The sequence below is a fragment of the Oryza glaberrima genome, chromosome 11, assembly GCF_000147395.1.
Source record: "Oryza glaberrima chromosome 11, OglaRS2, whole genome shotgun sequence".
Taxonomy (NCBI): Eukaryota; Viridiplantae; Streptophyta; class Magnoliopsida; order Poales; family Poaceae; genus Oryza; species Oryza glaberrima.
In genome coordinates, this window is record NC_068336.1 from 14,386,016 (window position 1) to 14,404,308 (window position 18,293).

Sequence of the window (18,293 nt, forward strand, 5' to 3'; positions counted from 1 at the left end):
ATAAAAATAAAAAAGTTGCACATCTCTCTCCTCTGCACTAGTTCGGATCCTCTGCACTAGTTCGGAGAGAGAGAAGAGAGAAAAAATTCTACATGTCACATATTACGTCCATTTGAGTTCAATTTTTCTATGGTTGGTTCTTGTGTATCCCATATTACGTCCATTTGAGTTCAATTTTTCTATGGTTGGTTCTTGTGTGTCCCTAAGCGTGAAAAAAATATCAAACAAATAAAACAAAAATAAAAAATTTCGGGGACGGGGGCGCCAGCCACCCTGGCGCACTCCCCCTAGCCACCTCAGCATCGCCCCGCCACATCGGCAGAGGAACGGCGCCAAAGAGACTGGCGTCGTCCTGTTGAACGACGGCGCCAGCCACTCTGGCGCCCAAAAAGGTCCATTTTTGGGATAAATTTTTCGATGGATCTATTTACGAAATAAGTTTTTCAAAAGGACCAAAATATGAAAAATCTCAGTACTGGATAACAACATTACTAGCAACATTATGGAAACATTTTAAAAGGCAGGCAAGTACAAACTTCAGAAATACAAGGGAACATTTTAAAAGACAGGCAAGTACAAACTTCAGAAATACAAGAAGCTATGACCGATATTAATATTAGCAACACATTCAAGCATGCAACCACTGGTTTTTATTCATCCATACATCGGAGTATTGGTTATTCTGAACAGTGTACAGCCACTCCAAAGCTGGAGCTAAACTGAACCTCAAAAAGGGCTCAGTGATGGCCACCACCGGGGAGCTTCTCCTTGATCTTCTCCATCATACCCTTCTTCTCGTGCGTCGGCTGCGTCGTCGGTGTATACGCCGTCCCGCCGGCGTCGGTGGTTGTACCAGCGGCGGCGGTGTGTCCCGTGCCGGCACCATATCCGCCAGTCGCCGCAGTGGCCGTCGGCTGCTGCTGGCCGCCCTTGTTGCCGCCGGGGAGCTTCTCCTTGATCTTCTCCTTGATTCCCTTCTTCCTCCTCCCTCCCATCCCGTCGTCCTCAGACGACTGCACGTCATATATAATACATTGATGACACAGGAAGATACGTAGACATAATCTAGTTACGGTTAATTTACAGTGTGTTGAGAAACGTTACCGAGCTTGAGCTTGAACTGCCGGAGCGGCGGAGGATGCCACCGGTCTTGTGCTCCTCTCTCGCCGGCTGGAACTGGCCGCCTGCGTGCGGATACGCGCCGGTGCCGGCGGTGGCGCCGTGTGGCGCCCCTGTGCCGGTGGTTCCGTATGCCATGGTGTCGGGTGTTGTGGTGGCTCCGTGTCCAGCCATGTGCCCGGTGCCCAAGCCACCGGCGCCGTGGTGGGCTCCGGTGGTTCCGTACCCGGCTGTGTGCCCGGTTCCTAGTCCACCAGCTCCGTGCTGAGCTCCGGTGACGCCGGTTGTTTCGTACCCGGCGGTCTGCTCCGCGGGTAAACCGGCGCCGGCGCCGTGGTGGACTCCGGTGCCGGTGGTACCATGCCCGGCAGTGTGCCCAGGCATTAAACCACCGGCGTCATGGACGCCAGTGCCGGTAGCGCCGTACGCCGGCTGACCGGAACCACCATAGCCCGCGGCGTCGTGGGTGCCGGTGCCGGTGGCGCCGTATCCGGCCTGCCGGCCATAACCCCCGGCGTCGGTGGCGCCGCCGAACGCATGCTGAGGCTGCGCAACGTTGCCGGCGGCGCCGTACCCTCCGGCGCCTGCCTCTTGCGTCCCGGTGATGCCGTGGCCGGCCGCCACCGGGTTGCCGTACTCGTCGACGCGCGCCGCCGGGTGGCCGTGCTGCTGTCCCTGGAAGTGCGCCATCTTCTCAGCGTACGACGTCGCTCGAGCCCGACTCGATCACTGCGTGTTGTGTGTGCTCGCCTGCTCGAGAGGCGATGAGTTGATCAACTGTTTCAGTTGGAAATGATCGGTGTGGTGGGTGAAGCGAGGAGGAGGACGAGGCAAAGCGTTGGACTTATAGGCGAGGCGCGCGCGGCGCGAGCGCGACACGTCGAGGGTGCACGTGTGAGCGGGGTGGATGCGCGACGCGTGGAGAACGGTGGGGAGCCGACGCGTGCATGCGCGGTGTGCTGGGATGGGGGGTGGAGCGGCATGGAAGCCGGTTTGCTTTCCACCTGGATGAGGATGAGTGCGGACGTGGGCTTCGGCGGAGATTCTGCGCGTCGGGGGGGTGCGTGGGCGACGTCGAGTAGAACAGGCGTTCTGCCAGGTGGTTAGGTTAGGCATGGATGCGGCTGGTGACTTGACTCGACTGGAAACAAACAGCCTCGGATATATATTTCTTTTAAACTGTCGAAAGGTTTGGAGTTCAAATCTTAACACAATTCTAATAAATAAACATAGTCTATTTTAAATAAAATATTAAAAATGATAAACATTTAAAATGTCATAAATATAGAGAAAAAATAGTAGTAAACTTTATTTTTAGTGTTTTGTACTAATTGAGTTTAACCATAAGTTCGGTCTGCAATAACACATCTAGAAGATTCTACGACTGAAACTTAACCCAAAATCTATTGTAAGCGGAATAGTAAAATCGTTTTTTGCTAGGTATTGTTTTGTCAAGAAATTTTCAAGGGAAAATCACATGGATTTTTAAAACCACCCTACACTTGGCTATTAGAACAATATAAAGCTCACTAAGAGGATAAAGACGTACACAAGTATCTTAGTTAGAAAATACAATATAATTGAATTTTGTTTTAAAATTTCTAGATTTAAAAAGTTACAAGCATATTAACAAGGTACAATGTAATTTTATATAAATTACATCGTAGCTTAAAATAACTTACAACATTCTCATTACACTGTAATTTGAAATGTGGCTTCAATTTATTTTTCTAATAACGTCATTAAGCTCATGTATACTTATAATACCAAATAGACATATTGCGTACTTTAATTTGCTGGATCATTTTATTACGTAACTGTTTCAGCTGGGTCTCACTTATTAACCAGTTGCCAGCCTGATTGGCCCTGCTCTGGTTGCTGCACGCACGCCAGGACATGACATGGCTCTCTATCAGTTGCAGTCTGTTTGTGATCAAACGAGAAAAGCAAGGATCTTATACGTAAAATCAATGGTGAAAATTCCGTCTGATTTTTAAGATGAAATCTGTTGAAAGATATATAGCAAACCAGTAACTGACATAGTCCCTTGGCTCGTGAGCTTGTAACTACATCGCATCCCCTAGAAGATAGTATGCTAATGGGACGCTATGAAATTGCATTGTCATTCTTAGAAATAAAATACACCCGTCCAAACTCGGATAAAAATATATATTTCTTGCTCTGCTAAAAAAAGATCATGGTAAGAAATATGGCTCTCATGACCGTGTAAAATAACCAAGTGTTGAATATTTCGGAACGGAGGAAATATATATGTTTTGTGGTTAGTCTCCATCTTAAATTAACTATGGGGAGAACTGTGTAAAATGTAGGGCAATCTTTATCCATCAAACGGTCTTTTGGATGTATAGGTCAAAGATAAGTTATGACTCCGGTTGAGCCTGTAATGAAACAGGTCAAAGATAACTTGGGTGGCCTATCAATGGTGGGCCAGGCTTTACACTATATTTTTTCCAAAAAAAAATGATCAAACTTAATGAAATTTGACTTAGTACACAACAAAAACATCTAAACCTATGAAACGGAGGGAGTACAGTGACATATGTACCTAGAAAGTTTTATAGATCATCTCTAAATAAAAATGGTGCTGACAGTAGGGTATAATCCATCCAAAAAAAAGAAATAATTGTGGGGCATCTTTGCTTTGTGTTGCGAAGTTTTTTTTTCTTGTAACAAGGCTGTTTAAAAAAATATTTTTTGAAAACGTTGGTACTTTTTTTAGAACATGATTTTTTTTAATTGTAATTTTGTTTGTTGACGTGCAATATATATGTACGCATATTTTTTTATTATCATCTCATATGCTCCAATATATTTCTAGGAAATACATATGGATTGGAGCATACAAATCAGTTATTCCCAGACACTGGATGTGATTACTACCAATCAAACACTATAACTTCTTATGTATCCAATTCAACCACAAAATGGAGCGCACTTAATTAATTTGCCAATTAGTCCTTCGCTCGCTTTTCAGTTGTAGGTGCATTTTGCTAGACACTCAGAAATTGTTGAATAGCACTTCTTGTCCTTTGAACAGCAATAGGCAAAGTCCCTCTCTTCCTGATAGCAAACATTCAAGCTCGCATGGCTGACCACGTTTTTCAGTCCCATCGGAATATTGCTTCCGATCTTCCTTATGGTTTGACCTAGAGATGGAAGGAATCATATGTACTATATGTTTTAAAACTGAAAAAGAAATGATGAAATGACATATAAATCACCAACAAAGGAATTTAATTTTCTTATTACCTCTTATTTGTGCAGGAAGAGCGGAGCACACCACAAGAACCAAGCAAAACAACATGAGTCCTTGGTAGGCAGGCTTCATACATTTCACCATTGCGAAATATATATGACGTTACTATGTTTTACCTGTCTTATTGTGATCTATGTAGTGAATGTTGGTTTGCGTGAACTTGAGGAGCCATGGTTCATATATATAGAACAAATATGGCTGCTATATATGGAATAAATAAATGCTAGCTTATCTGGAGGATTTTAATCATAATCTAAAAGGATCTGGAAGATTAGCCTGAATTATGATTAATTTCCTATTTGATGACAATAAATTGTTGCTGTAAAATGAAATATCGTAAAGCCTAATTTTAGCTACATGGACAAACTTATCTTCTCGGTCTTGCCCAAACGTCTATTGTTGATTAATTCCACCTTAAAAGAGCGATTTTAAAAATATATCACCCTTATTCTTCTGTTTTATGATAATAGATTAATGTTTATTTTTTTTGTCAAATCTACTAACTTTTCCGAAAGTCTAATTTTAGTTTCACTCTAAAACATGTCAGGCTGTACTATAGATTTCACCATCAAAAGGTTCTAAATGTTTCTTACTTAATTGCATTTTTATGACAATAAATTAGTGCCTACTTAGCATCAAATCTGGTAGATTATCCTAATTAAAATATACTTTCAATAGCATGGCTAAATCTAGCAGGTGACTCTCCCAACGTATGCTAATAGCAATAGTTCACTGTTTCCCTGCGGTGAATTCACCTATTAGGAGGGGATGGTTAGAATTAATTCTCCATGGGGACATAAATGGGAGGAGGCATGTCCCCGTTGGTTTCACAGGAGGCGGGGATGGTTCTTCATTCCACGTCCCCGCTCCCCGCTCAGACCCGCGTAGGGGCCGGGTCCAACTTTAATGTATTTTAGTTATCCTGTGTGATTATATCGTTTGTAGTCTTTGGTAAATGATAACTTTATGTTTTTATCATGTGAATTAGTAGATAATATTAGCAGATGTATGCTAATATATTCATATAAAGTACGAATATATGTTGTATTGCATATATAATTTGACATGTGTATATTGTTTTAAGCAAGGGTGAAATCACCGCGGGGATTTATTCCCCATGCGGGGATGGGGATGGTAACAAAGCTTCCCCCGCTGTGTTTCGCGGTGACGGGGATGTCTCGCGGGGGCAGGGATGGGGATGCATTCCCCGAGGTGAATTCTCCGTTGCCATCTCTTGCACTACTAAACATGCATGCGTTTTCAAATTTTCTTTTTTGTTTAATTGCTCGGTTTATGGCACGATTTCTTCACTGTACTTATCAGATTTTGTTGGTGTAAACCCTACCTTCTTTAAATATTATGAATTTAATTTCCACTTTGTTGTACGTATGTCAAACATATACGAGAGGTGATTGTAGTTGTTTTCTTAGGCGTTCGGTTTTCTCCGAGATTCAAGCTAGGAATTTCCCACGTCTCTGGGTTGTCGGTATGTGGGGTCAAAATAGAGTTATTGCTTTTGTCTTATAGTTAAAAATTTTAGCAGTAAATCTACTTTGTGTTTTCTCTACTATATTCCATTGAATTTGTTTTGTTCTATAGTAGGTATGAAATCGGTTCGGATAGTTTCCATGTCTATTATATATTTTTTGGCATGTCTATTATATTAATTAATTATTAATTTTATTGTTATATAGATAACATTGAAATTGAGATTATTATGTGGATACAACACATATTTATAATTCTGTGTTTTTCTTAAAAAAATAAAAACCTAAAGAGTCTAATTTTCAATGGTATATTATATTTAACACAATTTAGTATATTCTTAATTTTGTAAGCATGGTATAAGGGGTTTTCCTGTTCCCATAGATATTCATGACCGTATTTGTTCCAATACATATTTACTCAGTATCTGTATTCGATAATATTTGGCTTCATTTCCTTCTACGATTCTGATTAAAAAAATGAAAATAAAATGATAGAGGTAGTTTCTGTTAAGAAACCAGTCTACTCTACTGATCAGCACATGAGCAGACAAACACAAACTTATGTTCCCCAAAGTTCTACATGTGCTATACATGTCAGACACTTATAAGAGACATATAGGAGATTACTTCTTCAATAAGGTTGTCCTCATCATCGTCCATATGGACATCTTCACCATCCTTAGTGTTGACAAACATGTCATCATAGTTTTCAATGTGAGCTTCAGGCTCAGTGGTGAAGTATGACTCATATTGGCTCATTTTCTCATTAGAGCTCAACCAGATGCTTGGGAACATGGCAGTTACGAGACCAATGCTCAATGCCTCCACATCTATAGCAATTATCATGTTTTCCCCAGATGTTCCACATGTAACTTTCTTGCATTCGGCTTTTGCCTTTGGGCTTACCCTTCTCTTGCCCCTTGAACATGATATTTCCCTTACCCTTCTATCTCTTCTCCCTGTGGCCCCATTTATGGTCACGTGAGTCGCCATCAACATCAACATTGGCTTGTCCTTCAGATATTGCCGTAGACCCAGTGGGTCGAGCGGAATGATTGTTTAAAATAATCTCATTCGGCCTTTTTGCAACTAAAAGGACTGAAATAAGCTCAGAGTACTTTGAGTTCTTGTATTGTTGTCGAAGCACCATGCATGTTGTTGGGGTGGTAGGTGGATAACTTTTTCTCAATCATCTCAGTATCAGTGATCTTTTGGTCACATAAACATAACCAAGCACTGATCCAATATAGGGCAGAGTTATACGCCGCTATAAATTTGTAGTCTTGGAAGCATAGGGTGATTAGGCCATGTTGTGCCCATGGGAGCAAAATTGACCCTTGATGGTCGCAGCGATCCTTCAGGGATTGCCATAATACCAGTGGATCTTCCTCGGTCATATACTCAGACTTCATCTCTGGGTGGAGATGGTGGCACAAGAATGCAATTCCTTTGCTTTCTTCGCCTTTGTAGGATCCTTTGTGCCAGCTTCGATTAGCACAATAGTATGACCAAGACCCATGGAGTCTAGCTTAATTTCAACATCCAATGCAGTGAGGTAGTTGCTACCATCCAACGCAAGCTCGATGAATTACTTCTTTGTTCTATCTGACATGTCCCGCGGCATCATTTTGTATTTATAACAGGTAAATAATATGTGCAGGGTCGATATAAACTGGTCATGCGTAATTTTTATGATCACTAGCATGTGTAATCTTTAGGATTACCACACAGTTTACCATAGAAATTAATTTAAGTAATCCTTAGGATTACAGATTGCGTGATTAAAGATTATGAATCATGCTAGGAAATTAATTATATAACATTAAAATAAAATGTTACGAAAGATCATGCAAACAATATAGTAAGCATGTAAACAAAACGAAGAGCATACATGGGCACAAACTCCATGCATATTGTGCAAACTTTAAAAAAGAATAGAAACCCGTAAACACTTCTCCACTATGAGCCCACGAGCCTTGACGGCAAAGTTAACCTTAGTGACAGCAAGGCCCCATATGGGTGATCTCCATAGAACCAAAGGACATCCATAACAACACTTTTAGGGTCGTGTAGAAGGTTTGTTTGCCTCCACTATTTGCGGGCAACGGCGGTAGAGCCATCCATTAAGTTTACATACCGATGCTTCAGGAACCTTTCATCGTCTCTAGCATTTTAACGATAATGGTAGCAGAGCCGCCATCATGTATCAACTAATGATGAGAGGATGTATCATCTCAAGCCTTTGGATGGTAACGGCGGTAGAGCCGCCTTCATGTTACTAGGCATTGCTGAGAGGATGCATCATCTCTAGCAATTGGACAATAACAGCGGTAGAGCCACCTTCATGTTATCATGTATTGCTGAGAGAATGTCAGAGGATGGTACTTCAGGTGCCATATTGTTCTTCTGCTCATTTCAACTATAGTAGAAATATTATTTGCATATTAAGAACAAGATGATCATTAGGCATTGGTTTCTCACCTGTTTACCTGTTTAACTTGGTGGAGACTCGTGCTGGTAACATTTTAAGAAGCCATTCTATTCTACTGATCAGCACAATAGCAGACAAGCATAGAGTTGTGGAACACAGAAAATATGGATGAATGAAAGCTTTATTTCATCGGATTGCGTACAAGTTACATGAGGAGATTAAGTATGAAAATATAATTCAAAATGATGTTTTAGAGAAGATTAAGTATGAAGATATAATTCAAAATTTTATTTCAAAGAATATCAAAAGGATTATGTTTTTCAGTAGAACATGAGGTCAGGTCAAACTATTTTAGCATTAATGTTTTATATGTTCCTAAGAAGAAACATATCTAAAAATTTTATGCTTTTGTTATGCTCCGTTTTCATATTTTTGGGGCCCATTTTACGTTTTGCACATGGGCCCCAAAATCATAGATACGGCCCTATTCATCTGTAACAAGACGCATCACCTCTAGTACATGTGAAGCCTAGATTCTGGTTTCTCTCTTCACCTCTCCCTACCTTTTCTCTCCCCTTTGGACCACCTATATACCCATGGTTGATGTTAGCTTCCTCCGGTACTACCCCATTTGAGCTGCCACCGTATTCTTTGAAAGCCATTAATTATCTGGAATTTACTATTAATTTGGTAAAGCGTGATTTTCTCTTTATATATACTACCGGGAGTAGCTACTCCTGCATCATCTGCTATACGTGCTTTCAAGATTTGTGCAGCTTTCTGCTAATTCGAATTTGTCATTAGCGGGTTAATTAACCCGTTAGAATATGCCGATCGCTATTTTCGTGGGATACAAACTTTTGAATGCATTATGCACGTCAGTTGTTTGCATTATCTGCCTGACGGCCGCATATATATATAGAGAAAATCCCCTATGTACTCATGAAAGTTCAGCTAATCCCTTCTATACCCCTAAATTTTGCTCAATCCTTTACATACCCCTGAATTTTAGTTTGGATCCTTTCCATGCCCTTTCCGCTAGTTGACCGTTAGTTGACTGTTAAATTCTTTTGAAAAAGTCCATTTTGCCCTTTACTATAAAGAAACATAATAAATTAATGAAATATATTGTTGGAATGTAAAAAATTATTGGATGAGACTATTATATTTATGAGAATGTGATGCACCATATTATTTATGACAAATTTACTTTTACATATGATATAAAAAGTTAATACTTATTTATTAGTTATTAAAAGTTCTTTTATGTAGCATATGTGTTTTCATAGTAATACAACATATTTATTTATTACTATCAGAACACATATGCTAAAAAAACTTTTAATAACTAATAAATAAGTATTATTTTTTTATATCATATCTAAAAGTATATTTGTCGCAAATAATATGGTGCATAACTATCTCATAAACATAATAGTCTCATATAACAAATTTCTATGCTTCAACAATATACTCTATTAATTTATATGCTTCTTTATACCAAAGGGCAAAATAGACTTTTTTATAAGAATTTAACGGTCAACTAACGGTCAACTAACGGTCAGCTAGCGGAAAGGGCATGGAAGGGATCCAAACTAAAATTCAGGGATATGTAAGGGATTGAGCAAAATTCAGAGTACAGAAGGGATTAGGTGAACTTTCAAAGGTACACAGGGGATTTTCTCTCTCTATATATATATGATCTGCTCGTCCACGCATGTATTTCGCATCTATAGCATATCATCAACCACAACTAAAATGAACAGATGATGTTCTGCTGGCACACTGCGTGTGGTAATTACGTACTGTCCAACTATAGCCTTGTGAACAAGATAATTAAATTGAGCAGAAGATGTTCTGTTCTTCCTCTCTATATATACCTATTCAAAGAATAATAAAAAAAGGCAGCACATATTCTGCTACCTTTCATGGATGGGAAGAAGATATTCTTTTTGAATGAAGCAGAACATGCAGTTTTCTAGTTTCTGCTCCCGGTTCACATTCTGCCCATTTTCTAGGTTCTGCATTTTCAAGTTCTGGAGGAGCAGAACGTATCCATGCTGGTATTCAATTACACAAGCAGAACTTGATATGGGGACCAGAACGAAAATGTTCTGCTCTTGTTTCTGCTGGGGCCTTTTGCTCTAATAGTAGATTGAATCGTTTTTGAAGGAACAGAAACTATTCCGTTACATATTCATAATTATAGGAACAGGGAGATTAGCTTCTGTTGCATGCGTATACATATTTCTGTTATGCAGATTAGCTGCTGTCATATTATTAGCCTGTTTTTTCGTTTGCCAGCTAGTATATATCTTCTGTCGGCCAGGAGCAGAAAATCAATTCCAAAAAGAGCAGAACATCAGTTAGTTAGGAGCAGAAAATCAATTTGAAAAGAGCAGAACATCAACAATTGCATGTGCTGCCCGTTTATATACAACATATCACCAAACAGTGCTCACTTTCAAACGAAATTAATAATAAAAATATTGGTTTGAGAGCAGAACATATTCTGCCTCCTTATAAGTAGATCGAGTTTGTTTTGAAAGAGCAGAAGGTATTCTGCTTTCTTCTTGCCAAAGCTTCCTATAAGTAAACGGACTTTGTTTTTTGGAGCAGAAGATATATATTCTGCTTTCTTGTTTCTAGAAACAGAGATAATTTCAGGTACAAAATTCAAATCTCTTTCTGCTCCCTTTCTAACCGATGTTCTGCTCCTTTGGTAGTTTCTGCTGATTTTCAAGTTTTGGATCAAGGAGCAGAACTTACCGATGATGAGATTTAATTAGACGAGCAGAAGTTGAATATGTACTACTTATCTAAGTACGTACACAGCAGAAACTATACCCAGCAGAAACTCGGTTATGCAGAATATGTACTACTTATCTAAGTACGTATAGATGACATACAATATGTTAGTAATCAACCGACAGAACATGTCCTGCCGTCAAAAACGGATACGGAGAAAAAATTAGGTGGCTGTTCTGCTAATTTTTTTATGTTGATGTTCTGTCATTCTTTTTAATTCATGGTCTGCCATTTTTTCTGTTGGCCGGCTAATATATATGTTCCACCGGCACGAGCAGAAGATAATATGTCAGGACGAGCGGGTGCGAGGAAGAAACTGCATCCGAGAAGTTGGTTTGCATGCAGCCGATGATTTAGCAACTATCTGAACTAACAAACTATTTAATTAAACAACACGGGTATTCATCGTTATTGGATCCTCGTCACTCCACTGACTGAATCCGATCCATAATAGGAGGGAGTAACTACTCTCGGTAGTAGGAAATAGGTGTCCTATCTATCTGTCTATCTATATATATATAGAGAGAGAGAGAGGAAAACACATATTTGAGCTCGGCATTGACAATTTTAATGTGGAGAACATCCAGGACGAGAATAGTCACATGCAAGGCATTGTCAACAAATTAGATGAAAGTCTGAAACCATGTTAATTTGTTGAAATGTTACCGACAAGAGATACTTGATTAATCGATTTTCTTTTGGCCAAGTTCCGAGAGAATATGGTTGTGCAGCATATGAAATTTGGTTCGCCATATGTACAATATATTGAATATTGAATATTGAATGCTGCATCAAGACACGGGATGAATCATCACGATTCTTGAGTTACATTGCATCAATATTTTTCTGAAATGTTCAACATCTGGTCCTATTTTCCCCATATAACAGCTGGTAACGCACATCACGTATGACCATTCTGGTATATATCATATATGTGGTTCACTTGATATCTTTTTTTTATTTCAATACTAGAGTGCCAATCTTCTTTATGTGGTCTGAATGTGCCATGAAGAAAAGTATGTCATGCATATCTCATTGAAAAAAGATAATGTGGTTCACTTGAATTTTGATTTCAATACAAGAGTGCCCCGAGATCCATTATGGCGAGTTGTAGATTCATGCATATCTGTATAGTATCCTTGAAAAAAAAAAGTCACTCCGCAGATGTGTGCAGTTTGTACATTCAAGCATGCCATTCAGAAAATCATTAAAAATGTTCTTCTCCAAAATGACATTCTGGAAAATGATATCAGTTAAAACCAATGTACCAGTTAATTTATATTGCAAAAACAATGGATCTCCATTCACCATAATGAGATTTTTACAAAATGGTATGTCTGTTACATCTCCATACTGACATTATACCAAAAAAATGCACATGAACTAAGATTTTTTACACAATCCAACTTTTCTTTCTCCAAATATAACAAGGTCAGAAATTAGCATCACTAATCACTGATCCGGAATCAAGAATCCCAGTTCACTTGCTCTGCCATCTTAATCAGTCGCTCCAGATTCCTGCTCACGCAGAAAGTAGGAACGCGGCCACCACATGCCTCACCTCATGGCCGCCTCGACGCGTGCCCTCACCATCGCAGCCACCTCGCTGCTTGCCGTGCCAGTGCTACATGGTAAAAACGCCAGCCTGCTCCTCCTCCCTTCTGGCTTGGGAGCTCAACCGCGCCAGCCGCCAATCCCGCAGGTCCTAGGAGCCGAGCCCCATGTCTATGAAGCCATTGCAGAGCGACAACTGGTGCAGCGGCCATGAAAGTGGCTGCCTGATCCGGCGACGAGGCTCCCGTCGACGTTGACCTCGGCTGTTCCTTCTACTTCCTCACCGGCTTCGTCCGACCGTGGGGGATCGGGAGCAGAAGGGCATTTGAGAACTGGAGAGGGGTAGAGAGATGATTGAGGAACAGGGGCGTCCACACTCCACAATTTCCCCATGGAGATGAAGGGGTCAGTGGATGAAGGGCATTTTGGGAAGGACACGGTACAAAGTGCACCATCCATCAGCAATTCCGCAGCGCCTAAAGGGAGGAAAGCAGGCATGGTACATCCTATTATCATCAGTCCCAAGATTCGTGCAGGGGAATGGAGGGTGTAGATTGCGAGTGCATGTGCACTCGGGTGCAAATAATCCAATTCCTATATATATATATATATATAGACATAATAATCCAATTGCAAATAATCCAATTGTGAGTAATAACTAAAACACTCCCCCTCACACCCTACCCCCACCTAGGGATGAAAACGGAGCGGATAGTTTCCGTCCGCTCCGAACAAAAATGGATACGGATACCTTTCGGATCGGATAATTCTCGGATATTTCGGATACGGATACGAATACGGATATTTTCTCCCGGATACGAATACGAATACGAATATGGTATCAAGGTTTCCGTCGGATACGGATAATAATTTGGATATCCGGTGAACAGTGCTATTCGGATATCTGAAGGACCCATGAGACATACCCCATTTCTTTCTAACTCTATAACCTTCAATATACCTTTATAGATTTTAATAGTAGTTTATCTCTTAACACTAGTCCATACTATTAATATTATTTAAATTTTAAAAAATATTTATAAATTATACCTCATTTTATATAAAATGAGCTAATTATATATGTTGATATTTATTTCTATTAGAAGTTGAGTTGGTTTTCGTGTTCCGAGAAAAATTTGTTTCCGTATTCGTGTCTGATCATATTCGATTCTTATTCGTATTCGAGATAATCCGTATTTGTTTCCGTATTCGAGCTATCCATATTCGTTTTCGTATCCGATAAAAAATATGAAAACGAATATGGTATAAGCATTATCCGTATCCGCTTCGTTTTCATCCCCACCCCCACCCCAGCAGCCACCTACCCTGCAACCGAACCTTTCCCTGTAGCAAACAATTAGTAACATTTTTACTGTCAACTTTACCTGATATATATATTACTCCCTCTGGCGGCGCGACGGAGGCGAGGAGGAGAGGCGATGGTTGCGGTCGATGCAGCAGTTCAACAGCGGCGGCGGCCGTACCCTATGGTCAAGGAGTGGCGGCGTCCAGGCGACGGGCGGCGTGGAGGAGGCGGTGACGACGGCATCAGGGTGCGGTGGGGCAGCGGGTGACGGCGACAGCCCTCGGCAGCGGCGGGCGGACGACGACGGCCTGCTACGGGCTCGTCAGGCCATCCCCCGCCCGGATCCGGCGGCAACACCCGTCCCTCGCGGCAGCGTCGGGTGACGGCGACGGCCTGCGGCAGCGGTGGGCGGCTCGGGAGCAAAACCCTAGCTCCTGCCGTCGCCGCCCTCCTTCCCTCATCTCCTCCACATTCCCGTCGTCGAAGCGCGTCTCCAGGAGAGCCAGGCGGCGAGTCTGGATGTCGGTGGCGGGGCCGTCTTCTCTGCCTTCCCGCGCCGGTGGACGAGGAACAGGAGGGGATGGGGCCGGCACGTCATCCGGCAGCGGCGCCGCGGTGATCCGGTCGCTGCTCCCCGCCCACTGTTGCTGCTGCTGCTGCTTTCCTGTCTTCTTGCTCTGGTTTTTCCCCTCTCATGGCGGTTGCTCTGTCTAGAGACTACTCCTCCTTTGGAATCCTTTTCAGTTTTGGTTGGATTAATTGGAGTTCGCTTTGCTGCGCGATTGCAATTGTTCTTGATTGATTTGCTTGGCTCAGAATAGTCCAAGGCTCTGTCCTTGTTTCTCTTCGCATACTGATTCCTGGTTAAGAATGGTCTTCGCTTTGTGCACTTGTTCTTCTGTCTCCACGAAGAAAATTGGCTTTCTCAAAAACCTGCAAAACTGGAAACAATAAAAACGAAACGAATTGCATATGATTATTATGTTGCTCGCAAACGGAATAGATTGAATCAGCACGATTGATGGATACAGTACATAGTCCTTGCTTGTCTCTGACTTTGCTCTCTACTGATAGGTACAGATGAGCCTGGGAAGCAAGTCGATCTGGAGTGCTGTCAAGATCAAGAACATCAGCAAGTCTAAATGTAGCATTTAAGGTAATTAACAGAGCTCCTCTCTGATGGCTTCTTCATCAAATTAAATGCTAATACCAGTGGTTTTGCAAATGATGGTAGTTACCAGTAACTCAGTAAGTAGTAGCCAGCAGTCCAGCTCCTGTTAATTTCAAAGATGCTGCTCGGATTAATTATAACATCAATCCTCTCAATAACTCAGGTTGAAGGTGAACTGTATTTTAGGATGAAATCAATCCTCTCAATAACTCATATTAAAGGTGAACTATATTTTAGGATTATCTGTCAATTTAGAGATGTTCATATTTTAACAGATGACTATGTATTGATCTCCACCATAAAAATCTGTTGGTTCAGTCCCCACCTACACTAATTTGATGGCTACTAACAGATGGCTACTAATAAAGCACTAATTTGATGCATGCCTTTTGTTCTGGTTCCAAATAACAGCACCAAAGAGTTGCTTCATAAAACCTCCAGGTGGCATACTTGTTCTAGCAGTACAAACAATTTCAGCTTTTCCTAGTTTAGAGATTTGATTCTGGCATGACTGGTATGGGGAATATGATTAGTGCTTGGCTTTTGGGCTATCGTCTCATAAGTCTTCGGACAACATTTAATTGATAAGCCAATAGTTTCTGAAATTTTCTATTTGATGTGCTAGTAGATTCTTAGATTTTCTAGTTGATATTTTATTAGGCTATTAGCTTCTGAAATTTCCTAGCTTGGAAGAGTACTACTTGATAGGCAATACAGTTCTCTGAATTTTTTTTGTTCACACAGACATGCGCAGAAGTGATAATTTTTTAATCCGTCCAGTGGCTGCTCTCAACTCACCTGTTGATTTGCAGTGGTTATTGCTGAATGAAAGATGGGAGAATTTTCGTTCAGAGAAATTATATTCAGAGTTCTGAGTGTCATGTTCTCTCAGTTTGCAAGTACATGCCCTTCTCATAAATTTTTAGTTTGGTCGGCTGGACAATTTGATACTTACAGTTGTGTCAAAAGCTCTGAAATGTTATGAAAATTATGGGGTTTATAGACAAATCATGCTCTAAATGTCAATTAGAAATATGTCATTTGCAAATTTGTGTGTGCAGTATTCTGAGAAATCTGCTCTCATCTGAATTATCATCATCATGTTCTCTCATATGTTGGCGGGTTCCAGGGTGAAGGTTGGATCCTCGGTGGAGCATGCCGATGCTACCGACTCCACCATGGATGTAGCTGGCAGTGGGATTTTGACGTCGACCGTGAGTCTTCGGCACCGGCGATGGTATTTGGCGAGTTGGGATGTACTTCATCTCAATATGTAGCAACCTCTTCCAGATTTGTAGTTCTAGGATTGGTTTAATCTCATCCTAGATTGTAATATATTGCGACGGAGGGAGTAGTCATTGGTTACAATTTTCTTGATTTTTTTTATCAAAATGAATATGTGTATGTCTATTTCCCATCTGTAATTTTTATTGGTAAGGAACCAGCCAACACCGTAATATTGTATTCATGTTGTGTAGGATATATAATTTGAAAAAAAAACTCTTCTCATATATTGTCATCAAGTAAAACATTTACTATGCGTTAATAAGCGTTCATGATAAAAATACTAATAGATTGATACATAGCATTAAAAATAAAAATCACTTGGCAGTAAAAATACTACTACCACAAATAAGGCATCGAGCTACTGAAAATAACTAAAAAATCATTACTAATAATAAGGAACTTATCTACTAATATCATTACTAATAATAAGGAACTAATCTACTAATAATAAGAAATTAATCTAGTGATATATTCGTGAGTAACTGATTTACTGACAAAAGATCTAACATGACTAAAAGCCAATAATTTATTTACCAAATGAAGATTGGTTGGGTGAAGTAATCTGTTAGTAATTTTTTTTACCGATGCTTCCGCGAGGGAAGAAAAATAGCAGATGTGAATGAGAAAAAAAAAAGGAAAAAAAGGAGGGAGCGGAGGGAGTACGGACGGTTGGAAAAGAAAATAAAAAACGAAAAAAAAAGGAGCGGTGGGTGTACGGACGGTTGGAAAAAAAAGAAAAACATGGCCTGGAGTGGGTCAGCGTTTTAGTTATTACGCATCCTGGGTGCGGTTTAGCTCTATTATATATATATATATAGTAGCTTTATTATATACCCCTCCCTTAGAATAACTATTCTACACCATCTCTCCAACCAACTCCCACCCGATCCCGCCTTCCCCCCTCTCTCGTCGTGATCCCGCCCTTCCCCCCACTCTCGTCGCGCCTCTCCCTCCTCTCTCTCCCGATCCCCTCTCCCTCTCTCTTTTTTCGATCTCTCTCCCTCTCCCTCTCCCGGCGCCCTGGTTTTTTCTCCCTCTCCCTCTCTCGGCGCCCTGGTTTTTTTTCTCTCGCCCGTTGGCCTCTCTCCCTCTAATTTTTTTTTTTAATCTCACCTTGGAAAGAAAATTTAAAATTAAAATGACAAAACCAAGACTTGAACCCATGACCTTATGATTCAAAGAAATTCTCTATTAACCAATTAACCATATGAGATCTTGTGATTAGAGTTTATTGCATCAATTTTATGTCTCTATTCAAGCTTTATGAGAGCAAATCACATATATTGTTGTGAAACTTATAATCTATTATTATGTTCCAGTAGTAATATTATTGTAAAAGTACAATAACACGTCACGTTACTGCAAAAGTATATAGGCTGTTACTGCAAAAATATATAGGTTGTTACTGTAGTTCTGGCAGTAACATCATGTGAACTAGCTAGGTGGCCCGCGCAATTGCGCGGCTAGCGCCCAAACAAAATCGTATATTTTTAGTATGATTTTACTTAAAATTTATTAAATACCTATCTCGTTGTCTTAAGACTTTGAATGACTAAACCTTATCATCCCCGTGTTTCTAGTTATATAGTTTTTAAAAGTCACACCAATTTCTACCCCTTAGTTCTGCCATCTCCTTCTTTATTTGCTGGCTAGTTCTACCACTTCCTATTCATTCTTCTTGGAACCTTTAAAAATTGGATCTTATAGTTTTTAGAGTCTTTAGAGTCTATTGTCTTGTTAGGTTTCTTTTTATAATTTCTAGAAGTCACATCAAACGCTGCCATTATACTACTCTACGGTTCGTCCAATGTCTTTTCTCTTTATTGTCATTGGGATTTTAAAAATCGAATATA

General features: G+C 40.6%; 1 protein-coding gene and 1 long non-coding RNA gene across 2 annotated transcripts; one reads left to right on the plus strand and one right to left on the minus strand.

The window, feature by feature from the left end:
- Positions 1-468: 468 nt before the first annotated feature.
- Positions 469-1,910, minus strand: LOC127754970 (water stress-inducible protein Rab21-like). Its single transcript, XM_052280581.1, has 2 exons — positions 1,105-1,910; positions 469-1,013 (listed from the first exon to the last, which is right to left on the minus strand). Exons 1-2 carry the CDS (start codon positions 1,807-1,809, stop codon positions 738-740), a joined length of 981 nt encoding a protein of 326 aa, XP_052136541.1. The 5' UTR covers positions 1,810-1,910; the 3' UTR covers positions 469-737.
- Positions 1,911-14,036: 12,126 nt separating this feature from the next.
- On the plus strand, positions 14,037-16,663 carry LOC127753954 (uncharacterized). Its single transcript, XR_008012733.1, has 2 exons — positions 14,037-15,138; positions 16,283-16,663. It is a non-coding gene; the product is annotated as an uncharacterized LOC127753954 (long non-coding RNA).
- The last annotated feature ends 1,630 nt before the right edge of the window (positions 16,664-18,293 follow it).